The sequence below is a fragment of the Mastacembelus armatus genome, chromosome 19 (genome assembly GCF_900324485.2).
Source record: "Mastacembelus armatus chromosome 19, fMasArm1.2, whole genome shotgun sequence".
Lineage (NCBI taxonomy): Eukaryota > Metazoa > Chordata > Actinopteri > Synbranchiformes > Mastacembelidae > Mastacembelus > Mastacembelus armatus.
In genome coordinates this window covers 7,378,367-7,403,447 of record NC_046651.1, presented here as the reverse complement: position 1 = coordinate 7,403,447, position 25,081 = coordinate 7,378,367, and the positions used below count along the sequence as shown (strand labels likewise).

The window sequence follows — 25,081 nt, the reverse complement described above, 5'->3', positions numbered from 1 at the left end:
TATTTTGTCCATTCTGTTAGTTCTTGCATCTGTGTCACAGTTCAGCTGCTCCTCTATACCTACTGTACTCAAATAGACACTATTGCATCATAAAATCCTATCTGCTCTTTCAGTACAAACTTTCCATGAAACCTTTTGGAAGGATTTCTGGACATGTCCAATCATCGTTAACAGTTCCCTTTGCTGTGCAGTTCAGTACAGCGGAATCACTGCATTAAGCGTCGCACGTTCACTGCAGCAGCCACAGCTCAGCAACGTGTCCTTTGCTGTCCAGCCTTCAGAGACGAAATGAGAACTGTCTAACGCTCCAGGCCTGAAAATGCCTCAGTGAATTCCCCTGTAATGGTGCCTGCAGGTTGGAAATTACACACAGGCATCCACACACATCTGCACACTCAGTTATGACCCAGACAGTTTGGTAGTGAGAGACCCTGATCCACAGTGACTCCTTCCCTTTCCTTCCCCCAAGGGGAAAAAACAGAAAAAATCAAAAAACACTAAGCCTTGTATGTTTGTTTTTCTATTTTTCTCTTCTCCCTTTCTCTTCTTTTCTGAAGAGTGCCAGCCTCTGGCTCTTGTCCCTCTCTTTCCTCCTCTGCCTCTCTTCAGTCAGGATGGAGGCTGATGGGAGTTGACATGATGGTGGCATTGTCCTCACCATCGAGTTAATGTGACCCGGGGGATGCTGTCCCTGTATAGTTGGCCTGATGGCACAGAATGCAAAGCGCTTCATTGTGGAAAGAAGGTGGCAGAGGCCAAAAAGAGAGATGGGAATGAGGAGAAAACAGCTGTGCATGGAGGTAGACTGAGAGATGCAACAGAGTAGATGTGTTTTTATAGCTGAACAGAAGGAAACTTGGCAAAAAAAAAAAAAACAGCATAAAAAGGCACAGGACCTGTAAATAACCTGAACTGTGATACTGTAAGATGGTTGATTTATTATACAGTTTTGAAATGGTATATGTTATGTTTGTATGTTATGTTAGCTTATGTTATCTACAATTTCTTATATAAATAAATTTTGAATGCATTGATCTTTAAGTAAACATAGTTATAATTGCTATTGCCTAGAGATGGCTATGAGGATGCAGCTCTAATTTTCAGTGTAGTCTCATCTAGAAGGTCATCTGGGGCCAGATTTTTGTAGCGAGTAACAGTTAAATATGAAGCCACCTCCAACAATTGGTTAACTTGGCTTAACATAAATGCTGTTATCTGCTAACCTGGATCTGTCTAAAGGTGGCAAAACCCACTTATCAGCATCTCTGAAGCTTATCAAGTACCACATTATGGTTTGTTTAATCTGTTAAATATTTAACAGATTAAGCATATGCATGTAAATGACATGCGTTTGCACAGTATTGGTAACTTCCAGATGTTTTGTCCCATGGTTGTTAAATGAAGCCAACCAGCTGCTGGCAGATATGAGAGTGGTGTCTGTCTTCTCATCTAACTCGCTGTAAAAAAGCCTATAACTGTTTCTTCAAATGTCAAACTGTAGGTCCTGTAGGGGGAAGGAGCAGGGGATGTAGAGGGATGTATAGTATGTTGTAGCAGGTCCTTTTGGTTGCCAATAAATGTAAAAGAATTTCAGTGTGCATCCAGATTTAAAGATGCAATGTGTAATATGTGAAAGACTTAGCAGCATCTAGTGGTAAGATTGCAGAATGCAACCTTGTGAGCACCCGTCACTCTTCACACCCTATTTCCAGCCATAAGGGAGGGTACAGTGGCCGTCACCTTTTAAACAAAACATAGTTCCCTGTCTAGAGCCAGTGTTTGGTTTGTCCATTCAGGGCTACGGTATAAACATGGTGAGTCAACATGGCTGCCTCTGTGAAAGGAGACCTGCTCCCTGTGTAGATTTAAGACTCATTGAGATTAAGATTAAGAAAATGCAACAGGCGGTATTTTCTGGGGATTACAAACTAATGACAAACATATTTATGAATACTTTATTTCATTTCTGCTATAGATCACTGTAAATTTTACACATTGTACCTTTAAATGAATGGTTCCTCAGATGAAACTCCTGTACGTGAAGTACAGAAAGAGATCTTAGAAATTATTAACAAAATTTACACTAAAATCACTGCATGTTCAAACCGATTGGCTGTTGGATTTGACAATGCTAGGAACTATGACCAGCTGGCTCCAGTTGTTGACAGGCCCAGGCTCATAGTGGAATGTTTTTTAACAACCAAACCTGATCATGAGCCACTTTTTTTTTTTTTTTTTTTTGCAGCCTCATGTACCGATGACCTACTAGCTAAACCTAACCAGATTTACTCGACTAACACATATGCAGACCTGACCTGAAACCAACATATAACCATATCGCAGACAAAACCAAGATATCTTCACCTTCTAAGAGTTGGTTCAAGTAAGACTGTTGCTGTTCTGTTCTCATATCTGTACTCTTATAAGGCCTGTACAATCATAATTATGTAACCACATTGGCCATGTGACCTATGGGAGCCTGAGAGTGGTTATAAGCAACCCTGGTTGATTTCCTTACAGGTAGATCTGTATATTTTATTTAATGAATGTACAATTCAGCCTGTGAAGCTGTCGGAGTGGTGGTTCTGCTATGCTGCTTTTCTCCATTTAAACACCCTTTTCATCTCATAAGTATGAATATGTCTCCATCATTCACTGGGCCAAGTGTCCTAAACTCTGGCCTTTAGTTATCACCAAAGCTTTTGTATGCAACACTGCAGCAAGCCTTGGCACTCAGACAGTCACCTCGGTCGTACTGTGGGTGGAGTAGCTCTTTTGCCTGGTGTGGTGGTAGTAGGAGGGTTGAGAGGGATGTTGCCTGTGCACATGCTGCCCCTGCTCTGCTGCCCCTCCAGCTCCCCCATACATGCCCCCGTAGGGCTGGCTAAAGAGTTCCAGCATGTTCTCTATGCTCTGCTGCCTCCTGGTCGAGTAGCCGTGCCTCCGGGTGGAGCTGTGAATGGAGGAAGAGGTCTGTCCAGGGGCTGAGGTCTGCCTGTGGACGTGGCGGCCTGTTGGTTCCCAGGCTTTGAAGGCAGAGCTGGAGAGGAGCGGATGGGTGCTGGTCTTGGGGAGACGCGAATGCTCGAGGTGGCTGGAGGGGATGGAGATGGAGAGGGGGGAATGGAGGTCGTGGTGTGCTGGCAGTGGTTGGTGGAGGTAGGACTTCTCTTTGGGCTGCACTGGCACTGGCTGGAAGGCAGGAGGTGCCACAGACTGGTAGTGGGAGAAGTCCATAAGTGGGAAACTCTTGTAGTAGGTAGCACTGTCCGCTGCAAGCCAGACAAAATGGTTTATATGGAAATTATATTCAAAGCTACAATAACAGGAATAATCCTTTAACCTACTAATAACAACAACTGTTCAGCCAGTAAAGCAAACACATGTTGCATTTGGCCTTTTAAACCTTGTTTATGCTTAAGAGTCATTTTCAATTTGTCACAGTCTGAGCCACATGCAGAAGCAACTGAAAATGAACTGTCAGTGTAGAAACAGAGTTGGTCAGGAATCTGATGAGTGAATCAGACTTAATCCCTTATCCATTTACATCACGACCTCACAGCTCCTCCCTGTCAGCAATGTCATTTTCATTTGCTCCTTGAAACGGAGGCCATGAAACTTACGAAAGAAATTCTGAATTTTTCTTCTTACAAATGAAAACTTGAATTCATTAGCAAAAAATACGGCAGTGCCCAATTTAATATATTGAGGAAATGTGAGGGAAGATGAAGATTAAGTTGGATGGTAAAAATATGGTATAATAAAAAAATATATTTAATATAAAACTGCTTTTTACGTGATCTAAACCGTCAGAAGCACAAAAAAGAAGTAGTACTTTTCCCCATAATAAATAAACTAAGCTTCCAGAAAATGTGAAACTGAGAAATAAATACCATTAAATAGGGATGGGAATAGAGACCTGGTTCCAGTTTAGAACCGGTTCCAAATTTTCACATCGCTCGTATGACAGTGAGGAATCGTATGCCTTTATGCTCTTATCGATGCCGATGTGTTTTTCTGACAGTTATGCATCCGTCACGACCTCAAACTTTACAGCTCAGCAGGTGGAAACTTGAAACAAGAAGGGAGTCATAGCAGAAGCAGTAGTGGTACAAAGCCTGGCTTCGTTCCATGAATAAATATGACAGCAGTGCTACGTAATGTAAAATAATCAAAGCACCTGCAACATGACAAGGTGAAGAATGAGAAGAAAACAAAGGAAGGTCAGCATGAGAGGGAGGGTTTAAAGCGAGATCAGAGGGAAACTAGTGTTTCCCTCAGGAAATGTAACATACAGTATACCAGCAGGAGGAGATGAGGAGGAAACTGAGGAATACAGTGGAGATAATGGAGGTAAAAGAATGTGTGTCAGGATGTAGGTTTGTAAATACCCTCACCCTGAGTTGGGTGTATGTGTGTGTGTGTCGTGGGCAAGCTTGAATGTCAGAGTATTATTTAAATAACCTATACACTGAGGTCATCGCTGCAAGCTTGCTGATGGTTCCTACATGAACGCTAACCTTGTCTCAGTGTTTGCTTTCATTGTTTTGTCCAAAAGCCTGAGTCCACTACAACAGAGCGGTTTATTTTTATATTTTATCAAAAGCTACAGTTTATTGATCCTGCTAAGACAGTTTATTCAGCAGAAGTAGCCTGGCTAATGATCAGTTATAGGTTGGGTGCCCCGGAGCATCTTTAAGTTAAACCATTACCTGTGAGCCAATCCCAAATGTAACATATATACAGACTGTGAAGGCAGTTATTGCTGGTAAAGGGCACTGATGCTTCATCACCGTGGACGGTAAGGTTAAAAAAATCCACCTTGACAAACAGTGATTTCCCTTTGGCTCACTGGTGGGGGATTGTTTTGTTCTAATGGGACGCCTGGGGTTGGATGTAGTTAGGTACACTGTTGCATGCAAGGACGTGTGTGTGCGACCTTTGCTGACACAAAACATCCTGTACAGTCTCAGTCACCTGGTGAAAACCCTACAGGCCACACAACACACACCCAACAAAGCAACATCCGGAGGCATCAGAAAAGTGCAGTAAAAAACTAAGCCGATACTGGCAATAAGGCACAACATTAGATAAGGTAAAAAAAGTAATCTTTTACATTTGTGTCTATATGTGATATTGTAAACTCTCCGTCACAGTTCACACTCCAGTTGGTAAATTAGGAAAACTTGGAGAGCTGGGCTTCCTCCTTTTTCACCAAATTAGGAATTTGTGGTTATCCCACATACACCGTAACATTTAGGCATGTTCAACCTTATCTAACCAGTCACCAGTATCAGACAGTAGTGTGGGCTCCCTGTTGACACTGAGACCCTCCTCGGCCTCTATACTGCCAAGCTACTGTACTTTAAAGGTTGCTGTGTCATTTAGAGTCAGCATCATTTGTGTGTGTGTGTGTGTGTGTGTGTGTGTCCAACTTACCCACAGCTTTCAGGGAGGTGTATTTGTTGAGTCCCACTGTGCTGCGGTTGCTGTGCGGGTGTGGAAGCCCTTGTCCAGTTGGCCCATAAGCGGAGTTATTCAAATGGTACTGTTCTGGTGAGAGACAGGCACAGAGACAGTCAGTGGCAGATCCAGCGTGCTCATGCTCTACCAAGATTTGATGTTTGTATTTCACAACCACAAAGCTCACATAATAATACTGTAGTTCCTGTATGTACATAACAAATACGTAAAATAAAATACTAGCATTGAAGCGTGGCTGAATTAACCTCATAGCATGTCCTGGGGCAGAAATGAGCTTCCTGCTGCTACTGCCAGTTACTGCCAACAACTGCTTCCACTCTGTGCAGTCTGTAAACAGTCTGTCACCTTTAGGTACCCACTGTTTACTGTGCACACAGAGTACATGTGGCAGCTTCATTAGAATCTGTCATCAGCTCCAGAAAGTAAACTGTATGTTGGCGTGCAATCTGCTCAAAATGTGGTGTGTGTAAGTTATTTAGTGGTAATGCAATTACACATGTTCATAAGCGAAAATGGCTAATGTGAGCTCAATATAAACTTTCAGTTCAGTGGGAGTTGCTGCATTGCACCGAAAGACTTGTAACACTGTCTTGGAACAAGACGTAGGGATTTGCAGAATTGTCCATGTAGCGTGTGGTGATGGGACTGATAGGACTACAGGAAACTGACAAGCTAAAGTCCAAGGTATGTTAGTTTGTACAGTGTCATCCTAACTCTCCTGAAGGCAAAAGTGTTTATAGCTCTTCCAAGGCAGGGTGAAAAGCCAGCCATTGTGATTTCAGCATGGCCTAGTTTGAAACACCTTAAGGCCGGCCATCATTAAGCATCAGTGACTAATGATTACGCCTTTATCTTTGGGAGTCAGTGATTTATTTCTTGCACCTTGCAACAGGGTGAGGTTTGGATTACGCTGCAGAATACTGACCAGTCACTTTCTGTCACATACATTCCCAGACATAGTGGTGGTCTGCTAGCATTGAGCTTTCTTGGAGATGTGTTCAGGCGCAACTTTACCCAGGTCTGCTTGCAGTGACAGAGCCCTAATGCTCAGCATTGGATGTACTGGGACAGTCAGTGTGGAGTGTGTGCTATGGAAATGTGAAAAAGCATCTCCGGCAACCCTGATGGCCAGCCAGTCCCATGGTAAATGGACTGAGGTTAATGAACAATGGAACAAACTAGCTGAGAGAGTGAAGCCCTGGCTGTTAACATTAATGAAGTCCACTGATGCAGCCAGCACACTTGATGTCAGCCCCGAGGATGGACGGACACACATGCAGTGCTCACGAATGTTCACTCCAACAAACACACACACACACACACACACACACACACACTTACACATCAAGCTTTATAGGGTTATTTGGAAGAGAGAATCGAAATCGGTGGAATTTAGCATGTTGTTATGTCTTTAATCTCTAAAACATGGGTTGTAGTGTGTGTCACAACAGGTGTGTTACACAACAGGTGTTTGTTTGAATTATAGTGTATTGATATGCTCGTCAATCTGACCTGCTATGCACAAGTTGTGTGCGTGTGTGTGTGCGTGTGTGTGTGCGCGGTGATTTCATCACAACTGTGATTGTCTGCGCTAAAAAAAGAGTGTGCATGATGGAGAGTAAGAGAGTCGTGTGTTTTGGATGAACAGAGAGAAGAGGAGCTGGTGAGGAGAAGAATACAGGGGAGGGCAAGATGTTCTGGGGGGATAAATGAGAAAATTATGCTGCATCTGGAGGGGTGGAGAAATGTCAAGAAAGCAACATTTACAGCTCTGAGCTTCTATCTTAACCATTGTTAACCCTGCACACACACTACCATCAGTGTGTTGTGTGCTGTAATTTAAGATGATCAGCTGCTGAAATATGCAGTGTGCAGACACTCAGGAAAATCAGCCTGTGTACTCTCAGCATGTGCCAGATTAGTGGACTATGAGGTTAAAAAAAATCCTTCTAATAATATCAGCATTGTCATCATTATTTCTGTTATCATTATGGGGGGGCACTGTCAAGCAGCCAGTGGTATTCCATTCACCATCATCTCCATTTAGCTTTGATCACTGGTGGAAAAAGCGGAATAAGTATGTAAGTGTGTGAGTCGACATATAAAACAGTGACTAAAGGAATCAGGAAAGGTTCTGGCTCGAGGTTGTGGATTTTAAACCTCCAGCGTGGTTGCACATTAATTTCTCATTAAGCACCACCAGGTGAACGTCTGGAATTGGGATCTCTCTTAAGCGCAGAACAAGAGGGCAGGGACGGAGCTTAATGAGTTACGTAATATCTTCTCTGGGAATTGCAGGCAAGTGTGTTATAAAAGCGTGAAAGGGCAAAGACGAGGCTTCCTCTGTATAATCTGTTGAAACGGTGCAGGACTGTGGAAACGAGCTGTGAGAGCTGATGGGACAAAGAAAATGCCTGGTCTGAATGCATCACAGTTACTCGCAGGCCCATGTCCTGTGGTTACTGCCACTGTAGAGGATTAAATCTCATTCTTGCACAACATTGTTTTTTTGGCTCTTCACAGGCTTGCTAACGTGTACACAATGTGTATTTCTTTCAACATCCTCCCAATAACACTGTTAGTGATGTGCACAGTGTTACCTCGTCAACCAGTTCATCTGCAACTCTGATATTTGCGAAGTGGGGACCATCTTTTCTTTATCAGAAGGTACAAAGAAGCAGGAAAAAGACAGAAAAAATGAGCTGAAGTCTAATGAGCCAGACATGCTGAAAGCACCCATGATACTGTGCAGGACCTTTAAACTGAGGAATGGTGTTTCTTCTTCTTTTTACAGTGTTACAGAGACGTGGATCTCGCTAAGCACAAACTAGAAAGATCTTTGACTTGTCACAGCACAAAAGGTGTAATTAATAACATTAATGATGTTATGTAATAGTGTCTTTGTTCCATTTAGCCAGTGGCAGTATCCAGTGCTAGTGAGTCAATGTGCACGATGCCAAACCTCTTGAACTGGGACACTGAAATCATTAATTATTCTTCATTAGTTATGTTACTTACCCCTGGCAACGTCTGCCATGTTAAATGTTTATATTGTTTATTTAACAGGGGCCATATAGATAAATAGATACAGTGGGTTCAGAAAGTAATCAGACTGTGCATATTTTACTGTTTCCATTTTGGCCCATTGTTCTACACCCAAAATGACAAAGGGAAAATATGTTGTTTGCAAGTATTTTTTGCTAATTATTAAATTTGTTCTAATTTACAGAGGTATTCAGCCTTTTAGCTCTGTCACTCTAAATTGTCAGGTGTACCTTGTTTGCTTTATGCTTCACTGACCTGTGTTTAGAGCTTGCATGTAGCAACTTGAACTGTTTAGAAAGACATACAGCTGTATAATGTGTGTAAGGTTCCCCAGTTCACCCTATATATCAGGACAAAAACCAAGCCCTGAAGTGTGAGGAACTCAGCAGGGAACATTTCTAAAGCCAAAGGAGCCCAGAGGTCAGGGATGCAACCAAGAACCAAAAGGTCATTTAACTACTCTGCAGAGATGGAGACCATCAGCAGCTTCCCATCAGTGGCTGGAGAGGCACCACTTTGAGTAGAAGGTAAATGGCAACCTGATGAGACTGACGACTCTTCAGCAGCAGGGACAGGGAAACTGGTCAGAACTGAAGAACGGATGAACACAGCCAAATTGCAGCCTTGAAGAAAACCTGCTCCAGACTGGGGCGATGGTTCACATTTCAATATGACAGTGAACTGAAAAATCAAGCCAAAACAACACTGGAGTGGCATCAGGTCCAGACTCCAAACCCAACAGAACTGTGGAGAGACCTGAAGGCAGATACTTCCCGATCACAGCTTGGGTGGAGAGTGAATGTGGAGAGTGAAGAAGAGTGAGATATACTACTCCAGAAGGCTCCAAAAGACTGAACTAAGCATCTCAATACATTCGTAAATTACAGTTTTTCTAACAAATTCACTAACATCTCTTAAAACATGTCACTTTGTCATCGTGGACTATTGACTATAGATTAATAGGAAAATGTTAATTTTATCCATTTGAAATTAAATCTATAACACAGTCTGCAAAAGGGGGTCTGAGTACTTTCTGAAGCCATCATACTTGCAGCCCCCATCCTTAGGTAGGTTTTTAAATTAGGGCTAGAACATAGTGAAACCTAACGAAGAAAACAGATCAAACTGTTTGTTACGTCAGTGCAGATGTCAACTCTAGGAAGCTTCATGGCGATGAAAGCGACATCACAGGCAGGTATAGCATCTGAAAAACAAACTACACTGCACAGTCTCCTGTCTTAATGCAGTTTTGATATTCATAAAAAATGAGCTACAATAGTAAGTCCCTTAATTCTCAGATGGCATTTGATATATGAAGACATTAATGATTAATAACAAAGTGATACCACACCGACATGAACCCGTGCCTGATTAGCAAATTTTTTGAGATGAAAAGAAGCATATGTTTTTCTCTGATCACACGAAATACTTGGTTATTAATAAAATAACAAGCAGGCTCACGGTGTACCAGATTTTCTTTGTCTAGCAAAAGCTCTAATGATGCAGCAGCAAGAGGTAGAACATTTAGACTGAGATTCATATTTAGGTCAGCAACTTAAGAGTAGTTAAAAGTTTTTTTTAGCAGAAGTTAAAAGATATTTTGATATAATGGGATTCCTCTCTCTCTCTCACACACATACACACACATACACACGTGCTATTGTGAATGCTCATGACTGTGAAACACACTAAGAAAAGAGGCGAGGCCAGCATATGTTTCTGTACAGGGTGTGTGTATAAATGTGCCTCTCTGGGCATGTGTTTGTGTGAGAAATGATACATAAAAGGAGTCTAAAGTGCCGAGGGGAAAATGATAAAGGAGAGAGTGCTTCGCATGGCGTCTGTCACCACTGAGATCAACTTAGGAACGTTACTGTGTGTCTTCGTGAGAGAGAGATGTACGAATGAGCAGACTTTGGAGCCGAGAATAAAGCAAGAGAGCGGAGTTTGTACCACATCTGTCATCGGTGAGATCATATGTGAGAGTCCACGTGCATCATCGTTTACTGCAGCAAAGTCAGAGCAGACAAAACCCAACTCTCTCCCACTCCTTCAGAGGTTTTTAATCCCTGCTCTGTGTGAGCTGTTGAGTTGTTCATACACTTTTTGGACAGTGCAGCTCAGATTTATACTGAGATCATTCATTTATAAGAAAAAGCAGTTTACCAGTCCTGACCCCAGGCAGGGGTTGGAAGTGCAGGAAAACATTTTGAAGAGGAACATTTAAAAAGCAAGTGTTGTGACATAAACAAAGACGCTAGAGAAGGAAAGGTGAAATTTGTGTTACGAAGAGTGATTTGTTACTGGGTCGTGCTAGTTCCGCAGTCGTCTTTGATAAATAGGTCATCGCTTTTCGCTTCAAGCGTCGTTTCTGCAATGAGTCATGTTCTTTGGAGACTTAGGCCAAATATTTTTTAACATCAGCTGCTGAAGGTTCATGTAAATTTCAAAAACTGCCTTTGGCTTTAAAGAGTTTTGACTTTTTGTAACATTTAAAGTCATAGTGACACACGAGAGGTTTCAATTAAAGATTGTGAATTTTATTGGATTGCTCCTAAGTGGCCAATTGTGAACTACGTCTGTAATCAATGTGACGTTTGCAAACATTAACCACCACAAGCTACTAGTAGTAATAAATTCAGCAGAACATACAAATGTCTTATCTCCAAAGTTGTATAGCCCTGCTTTAAAGTGAATATTAGCCACAGCAACAGGCCCTTTAACACTTTACAATCAGTTCAAATGTGTTCAATTACTCTGTGTGTAATGAGCATTACTTTTTCCTCCCTGCTACAATGGAAAAACCAATACAGTTTGTATGTTTTCTGCTCAGACAATCTATATAGTGTTCCAGCTTTTCCTGTGGCTCAGTCAGGGAACATTTTGCATTACATTTGTATTTACCTGTACAACCAGGGTTTGCCAGCTTTAATTCACAATGCACAAAGTTCACATAACAAAGATTCTTGCAAACTCTTCCAGAGTTCAGTCAAGAGTGTGTGAGGGTGAGCAGAGGAGGAGATGCAGGACAGGCGGAGGGTGATTCATGATTTGAAACACTGACATGTTGACCTTCAAATGCTAACCTGTGAGTTTGCTTAAAACCGTGTTATGACCAAAACATTTGCAGAGAGTGTTCAGGTGACGTGTTAGCGCCTTCGGGCAAAGTTCTCCATTCTGAGTTTTTCTTTAACAAAATCTGTCATAGTTTGTTCAGGTGTGATATGATGTTTTGTTTTTGTTGAAACAAAGCTGCCTGTTGGACTCTGGCTTTATTGACCACATAGAGCCAGTGGTCATTTTCCTCTTCTGGGAAGAGGCGGGTCTAATGTGCATAAATATGGAACACATTATCATCAATAGGTATTATCATCAACACTGATTTCTCTGCCAAGGCCTTTATCCACTGTGACTCCACACTTCATGTTCCACAGTGACATTTATTTATGGCTTTTTCATTCAGTCTGCAGGTTGTGCCACATGCTGTTTTATCTGTATGAAAAGCATCTTATGGTTGGGCCCAAGCAGTCAGTGCAGCTTTAAGATTCCTTAGTTAAGAGACTTAACTCTAGTGCAGCAGCAGGGATATACCCTTGTACCCTTGTACCCCTGCTACTGGGACCAGGTACTATTTGTTACTAAAATGTGACCTGGCAGCACATTTTGACAAGCTTGAGTGTGACTTTCCAAAATGTACTATTTGGCGAAAAAATGGTTATTATTACTTTGTTGTACTGCTTTTATACTGAAACTTAATAATACTCCACGTTAGTAGAGTTTTAGATGAGAGGTTTGCATCTATGCCGACTACCGACTTATGACCATAAGCCTTTTTTTTACACTCTAATTTAGAAATTTGATTAGGCAGAAGAAAAAGGTTTTTAAATCTTAACCTTAATAATAATAATATGCCTGTGTGGCACATTCACTTAACAAACAACTGCTTCCAGTATATACAGTATGTCCTATCATGCCATTAGCAGTGTGTCACATGCCACATAGTTTATCGTAGTTATGACAGATAGACACACCTGTCCCTCCGTCTGAGACAAATATCCTCTGACACAGTGAAACCAACAGCCAGGTGAGAGTCGCTTTAGCCCGATCACTAGGGGCTCAAATGCAATTTGTATGGAAGCTGCTTGTTTTGTTTGTTATGTGTAAAATTTCAGTGATTTATGTGGAGGGATTTTTATCTGGTCTCCACATGTCACTGTGTAAACTGGTTAAAGTCCCCACGATGTAGGAAAAAAATGTACATGCACAGACAATTTGACTGTATTTTTCTTCTTTATACCAGCACCCAGAGATGTTCCTCTGCGTGTGCCAGTATTGGTAGTACATTGCATGCTCTTTTGAATGAATTTACATGTAACTGCGGCCGTGTGTGTGAGCATACCCTCTCAGGACTCACCACTCCTGCTGCGCAGCATCCTGGCTGAGATGCCGTTGGCTCTCCCTCCACTGGGTGAACTGGCCGTGACATTTTCCACCGAGCTCACCTCACCTCCCTGCTGCTTCAGCAGGTCTGTCAGTGTCCTGGAGACCAAAACACACACACATGAAGACTGTAGACTGGTACACAGGGAATAATTTGGTCTCCAATGAAGAGGTTACATAAAACCAGAGTTTCTAGTATTTTTAGTTTTCTTTCACTTTAAATTCAGTTTGGATGTGCATGCTTTTTGAATCCCAATACCAGCAGCTGAAGGGAAAGCAGCTCTGTTGACAACGGGAATCTGGCTGCAATGAAAAAACTGAAGCTGGTGACAAATTGAGTCTATACTGTATGGTCACATTACCAGCAACCAGAGATCGGGAGGTGCAAAAAACATAATTCACATCAGCCTTCAGATTGAAAGTAAATAAAATGTGATGATAAATTGTTCACACTGGAGAAGAAGCACAACAAACATCAACTGTTATTCTCACAGATGTGTATCCCCTCAGAGGGGGTTCCCTAACAGCTGGAACCGCTTGCAGACACAAACTCTACACGCAAGCTGCTGATTTACAGTTGATCTTTCTTCCCAGAGAGCGTGTGTGTCATGACTCCTGCCTACTGTACCTGTGTGTGGTTATCTGTCAAGCGTGAAAAGAGGTTGCAGGGTGTAATTCTACTTCCAGGGATTCTTGTGTGTGAGCTCTAGGTTTACAGAGGCATCCGTTAGCCCAAGATGTGCATTTTTGTTAGATCAGTATCTTGCAAACGTCTAATGCAATTTGCATTATCTTTTGAGTTTTGTGCCTTTGCTACACAATGTTACACAGATGTTGTGGACTAGCATTTTATATGTTCCTGAGTAAATTTTAAGTGATAATCATGTAAATCAACGTTTGTGTCATCACATTGTACGATTGATTTTTGATTATTGGGTTTCTTTGTTTAATAGTGGTATTTTCATGGGGCTCCAGTTGGTCAACAGGAATTTCTGATCAGACTCCAGATCCATGTGCAATAATTATAGTTTTTTTTTTGTTTTTTTTTTCTCTTTAGGATGACATCCAGTCAGCTGTGTGTGACTTCTGGCCTTTTTTGCTGCATGACATATGGACAAGATTTCCATCAATATGGTCATGTTTGGACTTGGGGCCTGTTGTGTTTACAAATGCAGAGGAATGACAGCATCTTGCACACACACGTTTTTGCATTTCATGTCTCTACTATCAAAGAAATGAAGACGCTACTCCATCACCACAACTTCCCGCCCACAGCGGATGACACTGTCCTTGTTATATATACACACACACACACACACACACACACACACAGAGTCATGTCTCATGATAGTTGTGAGGACACTCATAGACATAATGCATTACCCTGGTCCCTAACCCTACCCATCGCAACTAAATGCCATAGAAAGACGTGTACACACACACACACACACACACACACACACACACAGGGGTTCTCTTCACTTTGAATAATACGTATTTCCATCCCTGTGCATTTGCTGAATTTCCAGTGTTGATGCTATTTGCTCCCTTGATCAATAATTCATACTCTGGTACTTCTGTTTCGCTAACTAAGCTCATATGTTCAGCTCCCTCAACTACAAACACACACAAACAGAGATACACAAAACACACACAAGGATATAACCAAGCTGACAGCAACAGCCAGGGGCAACTTGTTCACACTCAACCTGCCAAGTCAGAAAGTGAGTCCCTTTTGCTGCTTCCCTGATCCTCCATGAGCTACCTGTAGGTGTGACGATGTGTGAGAAAAAAATGGTTCCTGCAGGGACTTAGTTGATGGCATGATGCTGTGTTGGTGCCAGAGATGATAAAGCTGCTTGTTATATTTGCCACAGATATTTCATGTAGATAAATAGTACATGTGTGCACTGTTTGTGTGTGTGTTTTGCATGCTTGGCCTTTGCATTTGCCTCCTAAGACCTTTTTGCTGAAAAAGAGAAATCCATCTTAAAACGTAACTGATATTTATATAGCCACAGGTGCAGCCTGTTCTGAGATTGTTTAAAGGCATCCTGGGAGATGTAGGCCATCGCTAACCTAAGTATAAGTAATCATGTTATAAAAAGTTGAATACCAGAAAGATAAGACCCTGAAAATCAAATTAACGAGACCTTCCTATGTTGGATTTCTACTCTGTAGCCTGAGAACTGCTTCAGTTATATGACTGAATTAATCTCTGTGAATTGAACAGAACATTATATTCAATCTTCTGTTCAATTCAGATCTGAAGCACCTCATTGTGAATTCTTTTATATATATGTTACATAGCATGTGTTTTGTGATAGATTATGACATGAAATGTATTTAAGCATTTGCATCACAGAACAAAAAGAATTTAAACGCGTCCTGATCTTTCTTCCTCCGTAAAGATGTAAATCTCTTTCTCTCTGCTTCTTTCTTTAGCTTTCTTTCCATCTCTCTGCCCCCTCCTCACCTAAACACAGCCCTAAATCTGTCGTTTTTCCTTCTCCCTCCTTTTTAAACCATACCATTTGTCTTCCTCTCCTCCAGTCTTTCTCTGTTCTCCTCATCCCCTCTCTGACTCATTGCCTCGCAGCGTCCTGGGCCGCCATGCACTCTTCTCTTGGCTCACCACTCCAACAACTTGCTGATTTGGATTTTTAATCTGCAACAAAAAGTGCACCTGTCTCTAGGCTATCTAGTGTTCATGGCGTGTTGGCTGAGCTTCATCAGAGTTTCTGCAAATGCCTTTGAAAGGGTGAAGATGGCCGTGCAGCTGGTTCAAAGCTTAACGCTGGCAGGGTGCGGGGTAGATTGACAGAAACAGTATGTGTTGGTTGGAAGTCCCGAAGTCTAAATCACAGATATTATTTTATTAATAGGTGCAGGTTTGTTAATAAACTATTAATCGGTTTGTATATTGCTAGTGCCAAAGAGAGTTGTTGTTACTCTCACTAAAACTCTGTGATATTAATATGAATTAGTCCTTGTTCATTTAGTTTTGTCAAACTAGCATCAACAAATTTAAAACGATTAGCTTATGTAATGTGGTGGCCCTTAGGGACAAAGCACAGAAAAGTACAAAGATTAAGGAACTCTTCAGAACCGTCAACCCAGCAACAGATGAAAATGTGGCAAAATGTTTTTATACCCGTCACTCCATCTACCACAAAGGAGTCATTATTAATACATAAGAGCCATTCAAATTTCAGAAAATTGCACAACAGTTACCAACAGTACACATCACCGCTGAGTGACACTGTGCACTGTTGGATTTGCATTAATGTGTGCTCTTTCTTTAGATTACTTTGGTTAGTCCTGCAGGAAACTATACACAGCAGTGAAGATCTGCAAGCCCATCGTTTCCGTCATGCACATTACAGCCACAGTGAGATGAGACTTTGCTAATAACCTGTAACAGTCAATTACCCGTCCAGATCTCCCAGCCACATCAGGACAACACACTCTATGGTGACTTACAGCTAATGTACAGTAACTGTCAGACTGAGATGTCCACTCTGTCTCCCATGCAGGAAGACTCTATTGATTGCTCTAATGTAACATGTCCTAAAGGTGAGGCCAGCATATTTATTCAGCACATACAGTAAATACATGTTTTTATGCTTCCTAATGTTATTGTTGTTTTTTCCCTTAATGCACAAACCACTGGTCCTGTACCTTTGTGTTTGGATGCACTTTCATGCGTATGAGACCATTTTAGCTCTGGTTTAAAGCGCTGTGCTTTTATTTTTTTAAAATAATATCCTGGTAGTATGGTACACTGCTTAGTCTGAGATTACATGACAAAGAAGCTTGTGGAGCTTGAAAAACAAACACACACTGACAGATAAAAGTCACTCCAGCAGTCAGATTAGCTGTGGATGAGCTGTGCTCAAAGTGTGTTTCGTCTCTGACCTTTTCCTGAGGACAGCGGTTAACCTCTATCTGTCACACACTCATGAACACACACACGAGCAGATCAGTGATTATTTTTCTACCACCCATGCTACAATTTCACCATCTGTCTTCTAACTAAAATCACCCTCCAGTTTCGCAGCATGGTTTCACTGTTTGCACAGAGACATGATGTAGTTTTGTGTTTCTGCAGTGAGTTGATACTTTGGCTTTTAGATTTCTTTGTCTTGTCTGCTCTGTTGTCTCAGGCCTCTACATTGTTATAATTAGTCTTTTATGCATTTGATTGAACTTTCATCCTCTATTTTTAAGTTAAAGTAATGGAAAGTTTGAACATTTACAGTCCAGTGCTAATTAAACTTTCCCAGTCTGCTGATGATGTGATACAGTTACTAAGTGAACCTTGATGTGAGATAATTCTGTTAAAGATAAAGTTACTGAAGTGGCGAAGAAAATAATACAGCTGCTACATAAAACCAGTCTGTATCTAACAGTAGTATAAACACTATTTAAACAGTTATGTTGACAAACTCTTTTACTTATAAAATGTATTTGTGCACCAAATAAATGAACTTAAACAGGCTTATGTTCTATTTTTGTAACAAAAAGATATGAGATGAGCTCTGACTGCTCTTTCATTAGACATGTACAGGGCTGTGATTACGGTATAATGTGCTGGGTAAAAAGGATTGATGATGATTTTTCTGTTTTCAGATATAATAGTCAGCTATATGTGTTAATGTACAGCTGATAGAGGCAGGCAGCATCTGTGTGTTTGAGTTAACTGGAGTTTAGTTTAATTCTGAGCTAAGTGTTAAGTAGCTCACATAATTGTCTCGGTTGTTTCTGGCTGGTTTTCATGCCTCTTTGAAGCTGTAAACAGATGGTCCATTAGACATTTGGGAGAAGGATGAGATGGAGCTACAGGGGCCAGCTCACTGAGAGTCTGCTGGTCCTCTGAACCTCACTTTTGACTGATATGGCTTTGACAGGCACAGTTTTCATCTTGGAATGAACTTTTTTTTAATAGTCTTAAAAATATAAAATGCTATCTTTAAGGTATGACAGATAAAAAAAAAAAAAACAACTTTCAGATGTCAACCATTCTAGCTTCAACCTGATAAACCACAAAGGCAAACATGGACACAGCACAAAGACAAACCCTTGAGTCAGTGGGCACTGACCCATATTTAAGTGTTTGTGGGCCCAGCGAAGCCTGGAAGGACTGAGGAGGAGCAAGCACAGGAGAAGAGAGGAAGGTAAAGCAGCTGGAGGGTGAACACTGTCACATCTGATACAGCCGGGAAGCTGTCAGCATACATGTCCTTTCACTTTGGGAGGAACTGAGGCAAGCGGTGACGCAGCTGCATACGTGTGCGAACTTTAACACGTTTACTTGCAAACCAACATGTATTGCATACATGTTCACACACGCTGGCGACAGGTGAGGGAAAGGACAGAGAGTGACAGCTCAGCCTTGGAGGTAATCAGAGGGCAGGAGAGATGGACTGGAGGAAACTTTGGGCAAACAAAAATCATGTGTTGTAGATACAAATTTCTAATAGGTTGTAAAGCAAAACATGCCAGGTTGTGTGAAATTCCAAATGCTAGTGTACATTGTCTGCAAGTAGGATTTGACTTGTCATTTCATCCGTTTCTATAATTTATTATCCACCTCCACTTACAGTTCAGTGTCTTGCAAAACTGCAGAACCTCCTCAATTTGAGTTATGAACACTTGACCCCATGTTACTCCTGACCACCTGCCCCCAAAAGACAGTTTTATCCAATAAAACCACACCCATTGCTCCAAAAGGACCAAACTGTCTCTACTGGCAAAAATTCCCCTGAAATATTAACCTTGACACCACATCCCAGTGTCATGAATGATGTGTGTGTCAAAGACAGAGAGGGTGAAATGGAAAAATGATCCAGTTTGTTGTATGCCCACGCTGTATTGAGTATTGCTTATCTGTCTGCCTTAAATCAGGTCAGATCAGCCCGACCCTTTAAGTGACAGTGTCCTTCATTACGTAACGTGATAGCTGAATAGCCCGCTGCAGTTCATGCTAAAGACACCAGAGACAAGCAACATGCAAACACAGTCGAACATACAGACCCAAATACATGCAGAGTCAATGCCAGGTGAAAACCTTGTATCCTCACAACAATATCTGCATATTTCTGTCTGGATTTTTGTGACAATTGGAGACACAAGGTTTTCATGTTAAAATTAGCAGAACTGCTGAGGCTTGCAAAAGGCCAGACACACACACACACTTACACACATACACACACTCTCTGAGCCATGTGACCTCTGCTGCCACCATGTTGGTCCTTGGCCTCTCACACTTGTGTTAGGTGGATGTTGTCCTGACTTCTCACTCTAGTCATCTGAACCTAAATGCCACCACTATCATTCTTGCTGTTAATTGAACTATAAATCACTGCGAGTGTGTGTGTGTAAAATCACGAAGGTCACCTGTATTTGTTTACTCTCTCAGTGTAAAGCCAGCCCCTCTCCGGTTGCGGCCTTTCATTAGATGTGATATGAGTGACCTAAGGCGACGCTCTCTATTCCTTTTGTTGGCTGGGAATTAGTGCAGCATGCAAACAATGAACCTGGTTTGGCTGGAAGATGTGGAGCTGTATTAGAAGGCAGTTGCCTGTGTGTGTGTGTGTGTGTGTGTGTCTGTGTGTGTGAGAAGAGTAATCTGAGAGAAAAATCGCTCTGGATTTCAAGTTTCAAAGCAGATTCAGGAGAACTGGTGGGATTTTGGAGCGTTAATCATCCTCTGGTTGCAAAACTTTGAGAAATGATTGTGGGAAGAAAAGAAGGAGATATGAAAAAACAGATGCATGGCAGAGTCTGATAGGTGCAATGACATGAGACTCTGAAGTTGGGTGGGCGTTTGCACATATGTATGCAGTTCACCTCATGAAGGCCATGCAGTTAATGAGATCTCAGCTGCACGTACACTTTTGGACTAGGGATTTATGTCAGCAGGCTAATAAGTAGATGAGCATGCAGGCAGAGCAGTCCAGAAACAGTAAAGCCGTAATCTCGGTGAAAATTTGTTTAATCTCAAGGAGGAGCTGTAATCTGTCGAGATGGGCTCACAGAGGGAGGGTGTTTATGCAGTAAGGGTGTTTCTATTTCAGTGAGGTGCTACCCTGCAGGAAATATTAATCCTGGCTCTGTGTTATCCGCCCAAAGAGTTTTGTGGCTCAGGTTAATGGGGAGAAGCATAAGCAGAGCTGCTGGTTGATGGAGAGCGTTGCTGTCTGTGTGATCACATTTTCAATTAAAACACAGAGAGAATATAAGAAAGCGAAATGGAGGTGGGGAAAAGATGGGCGAGGCGTGACACTGAGAGAAACGAGCAAGGCGAGAGGAGGTTTGGAAGGTGAAACCATAGAAGAAATTGACATTTAAAAAGAGGAAAAAAGAAAGATTTGAGTTGTTCAAACTGGTCCCTGCCTCAGGTCTTTGATGAGGAGAGGAGATACAAATGCAGTGAGCAGTGGCAGGAAGGCTGCAGAAGAAAGAGAAAAACGGAGGGATAATAGCTGGAGGAGGAGGAGCAGAGATGTGGAGAAGGAGCTGAGAAAGAGAACCTTAAGGAGCATGAACACTGTGATTTGTGTCAAAGACACTCAGGAGACGAGATAAGAAGAACAAGCTGTAGACAGAGATGAGGATGAGGAGAGGCAGCTAGCAATCGTTAGAGGGTTTGGGATGAGAGCGGGGAGATTTGAGATCATGCTGTGCACTGTTTGCTGTAATGGTTTCCTGAGGCGAACAGATTGAACTCTGCACCACGTATTTAACCAGCACGCGAGACTTTAGAATAGAAGTACCAAACTGTAAATGCTGGAAATTTAGAATTTAATCACGTTATTTCAAATGTAAATTGTGCTTACAAGCAAAGCAAATGGTACACAAGGGGTGGGATACAAAATCATATGAAAAAGACAAGAAAATAGAAAAGGCAAAAACAAAGACAAGCACAAACAAATAAAGAAAAATGAAAAATTTAAAATATCAAAGAAAAACAAAATAAAGGCATAATTTATGTGTGTATAGGTAAGTTTGTACTTTAGTCCCATTCACACTTTACAGACTTGGAATATCTTAAAATAACATTTTAACCATATTATTTTGCCACTTTTAATTGTTGTTGTTTTTTTTTTATCTCTTTGACTCTGTTTTGTTTTGTTTTGTTTCCTATTTGGATCTCAGGTCCACAGCAAATTTTATGATTTGTGTTGAGCATCAGAGTATTGCAGTTATTCATCCAGGAAAAAAGAGCTATTTTCATAATAAGACTTTGGAAACACATGTTGGACTTGGTTATGTATTGATTAACTATGAGAGATTAACTGGGACACATGCACACGTGTTAGAAGGCCTACAGGTGCACACTCAAAGTTGGGTGTTGCAAATTCCAAGCTGGCAGGTTGTGTACTGATGAATTATTAATATTATTATTATTTTTTTTTTGCATCCTCTGGGATGAAGTCAGGATTTCGAACATCCCTACAATGCATCACACAAACACTCAGACATAAATATGCTCATGCACCAATCACACTTCACAAACGTCTATTCGCACATTCATTGTGTTCCCTAAGAGAAACATCCCCAAAACACACACACACACACATACACACTAATCCTGCTCCTCACCTGGAGTTGAGGTCAGCCTGTGCCACCCCTGTTCCTTCTCCACTTCCTCCCCGACTCTTCTCCAGACCCAGTTTGGTGAAGATGCCAACCAGAACCATGATTGCCACCACGCCACAGATGATGTAGACGATGAGGTGCGTACGGTCCCGGTCCTGGTCTCCCTGGCCCTCAGTGATGGTGGCCACGGGCTTGCCGGTGTTGGCCCAGATGGGCGTGTCATAGTTGGAGCAGATGCTCTGGTCCAGCCACTGTTGGCGGAACTGGCAGCAGAAGCGGTAGAAGCAGGTACCACAGCAGTACAGAAAGACGCCAGCATTGCAATTGAACGGTGGGTCCCATTGGCCCATCACATCATAGTAACCCTGGCAACGGGTCCCGCCAATTGGAGGGACATCCTCATCATCTGCGTCTCCACCACTGGTGGGAGTGGACAGCCCAGTCTCTGGTGGAGTGTTCTGGGTGGTCGTCACGTAGCTGGGAGTTGTCTGGTTGGCCAGCGTGGTGGGGATGATGAACGGGTCACCTTCGGTTACTGTCACCGTGGTGACAGATGGGTCCTGGGTGAGCACAGGCTCAATTATAAGGAAAGAGCAGAGGAAGAAAGGAAAGAGGTGGCAGGTGGAACCTTTGGTGGATGCCATGCTGAGGTAAAGTACTTCGGTCCAAAGTCCTACCTGCAGGCAATGGACAGAAAATCAAAGTGAGAAGTTTGGACACAGAGCGCACGAAGGTCATTCAGGCTTTTAGACAACAGAAACTCATCCAAATGAGGTAGAAAACGTTCATAATGATATAACAGCAAACATCTAAATTTTCTGTTTTTTTGCAGAAGCAGCAACAATAACAGATTAGCGACATGCTCACTGAAATTTGCAAGAATGATTAAAGACATATCTGTTGGAATTAGTCACAAGAACAGAGCAGAGGATGTTGTAAACAGGTCAGTCAGAGCAGTGCTTGGTTATGAAGCAGCAAACAAAAAAATCATGGGAGTAAGTAAGCATGAAAACTTACACATGCCTTTACCTTAGAAAAGCTTCTAGTCCCTTTTCTTTTCTTTTGAAAGGTTGAAAGGATGGCATAATAAAACAGAAACAGAGAACTTTGTGTTGAAACTCTCACCTTTCTCCACGTTGCGATGTGTGCACAGTTTGACCTCCTCTGCAATATTCCCTCAAAGTTCAAGGGCTAAAAAGACCCCTATAAAAATATCCACAAACTTTACTCTGTAGCATTTTTCCCTTGAGCGTCCCCACAGATGTCTCTCTTCCTCATGTGTTCTCCATCTTCAGCTTAAGGGCTCAATCCACAAAATCACACGCACCTCTTTTCCTCTTCTCCCTCTTTTTATTTTTCTACCCGTATCACCTCTTCTTCCTTCAGTCAGTCCTGGCAGGTGCGAGTCCAAGCCAGCCCCGGACTGTAAGGATCTCTCGCTGCACTTTGTGCTGTGTGTGTGTGTGCGTGTAGATATATATATGTGTGTGTGTATGAGAGAACTTGAGTGTGTGTGGCTGCAATGAGCGCTGCAACAGTTCAGGAACCAAATGAGATCTCCTCCTCTGTTTACTCCTATTCAGTGCCAGAGAGAGAGAGGGTGAGAGTGTGTGCATGTGTTGGGGAGGGAGGGGAGTTATATCCAGCTGCATCTCCCATCATCCCCAGAGGAAAAAAGCCTGGAGAGAGGAGGGAGGAAAGAGATGGCAAAAAAAATAAAAATAAAAAGAGGAGGGAAAAAACCGAGACTGTGGACTGAGTGATTACAGTCATTTCTAAAATTCTATTTTGTCTTTTTTCTCTCCGTTTGTTTCTATCACAGTTTGTGTGTGTGTTTGTGTGTGTGATACTGTGATAGGTTTGCATGGCAGCAGACGGAGGACAGGCAACATCTGCTGAGGTCACTCCTGCTCATCATCTACTTATCGCTTTCGCCTCCGTCCTCATCTGTCTCCTACTTATTCTGCTGTATCCCCTCGCAACACACACACACACACACACACAAACACACTTATGCATCAGCATTACCCCCGCTCCTGCCCCCCCAAACCCTCATCTCTGAGTTTCACCATCCTTTCTTCTCTCATTAGCGTCTCTTCTCCGCCCTTCCCTCACGCCTTGGGCATAGATAACACACTTGTTTGTTTGCAGATCTCTGTCGACGACATGCGCGTGTGTGTGTGTGTGAGAAAGATTTAGGAGTCAGCAGAGTCCAACTCCATCTTCGCAGCTTCTTTTGTTTAAATTCCAACCTGTGCAGAAACCAGGAGCTGAGAATGGCACACACTGCTCAGCACTCCGTATGGGCACACACACACACACACACACACACACTAGACATACACAAACACAAAAAAAAATTCAAAAGTGCAGATAAACACTTATACTGCCTATATGCACAAACTGTGTGTTCCACTCCTATAAACTCACACACCCAGATGCCACCGCTGAGGCCAATTATAAGAGCTTTTCTCAAAGTAAACTACCACATGTACGATTTTTAATGGAATTATAAGCCAGATTGACAAGGGGCTTTTTGTTTTGCTTTCCGCTAATCGCCTCTCCCAAAATCCCCTCCTTTATGTCTTGTCATTCTGGAGCGAACTCGATGCTTCCTCCACTTTCCTCTGATTTTCACTCTCTTGCATGCTGGATATCAGAGAGAGAAAGAGCGACAGAAAGCGTAATAAAGAGAATAAAAAGAAGAGAGTGAATGTAGGGCAGTGGGGAGGAGGCCAGCAGAAAAGAAAGGAAGAGGGAGAGAAGCGAAGGAAGTGGGGGAGGGCGAGGTGGAACAGTGGAGGAGAAACGACTGGCTGAGGACCAAAGATTGGAGATGTGAGAGAACGAATAGGAGGGAGAAAGAGAGTTTTGGGGATGAGGATGGAGGGAGCAGAGAGAAGTGACAGGTATGTGACGGAGGAGTGAACGGAGAGAGGGATGACACTTGGGTAGGCGTGAGGAAGAGAAATAACGATGAAGGACTTAATTTCTTTATTTAGAGAATTCAGTTTTGTGCTGATAAGACTCTTAACGTGAAAACCAGATTGTACAAAAAATATAACCAGACACAAATGCCATGTAATGAGGAGTAAGTCTTAGTCAGACTCTGGTCTCCAAGACAACGGCCAACTGCATGGGGTCCAGGATGATGTGAATTTATTAACCCAAGAAACAGTTTCCATCATTTTAAAAATAAACCCAGATGTACAGCTGCATGGACACAGATTTACAGCTGCAGCCAAACATTACAACCTTTCACATATAGTCATTGTGGAGAAACAATAGTTGTTGGCAACAACCACATACATTTGGTCTGATGAAATAATTTGGTCTCTGATGTTAGTGACGACAGATCTGGTCATTTTAAATAGTTTGATGCCGACGTCTTTTCTCAACACTGTGGGCTGTCTCATGCAGTCACTGTACATTTCTTTATTAGGTTTTTTGCCATGTGGCAGCATCGTAGCTCTAGGATTCACAGTGGTGGGTGAGCCACCAACTTTGG

At 42.2% G+C, this 25,081-nt stretch overlaps 1 protein-coding gene across 1 annotated transcript; it reads right to left on the bottom strand.

Moving 5' to 3' along the window:
- Positions 1-2,733: 2,733 nt before the first annotated feature.
- shisa8b (shisa family member 8b) lies at positions 2,734-22,803 on the bottom strand. The gene is made up of 5 exons (XM_026315956.1): positions 22,699-22,803; positions 21,577-22,250; positions 12,944-13,068; positions 5,440-5,553; positions 2,734-3,272 (listed from the first exon to the last, which is right to left on the bottom strand). The coding sequence occupies exons 2-5, from the start codon at positions 22,215-22,217 to the stop codon at positions 2,734-2,736; spliced, it is 1,419 nt and encodes a 472-aa protein (XP_026171741.1). The 5' UTR covers positions 22,218-22,250; positions 22,699-22,803.
- Between the last annotated feature and the right edge of the window lie 2,278 nt (positions 22,804-25,081).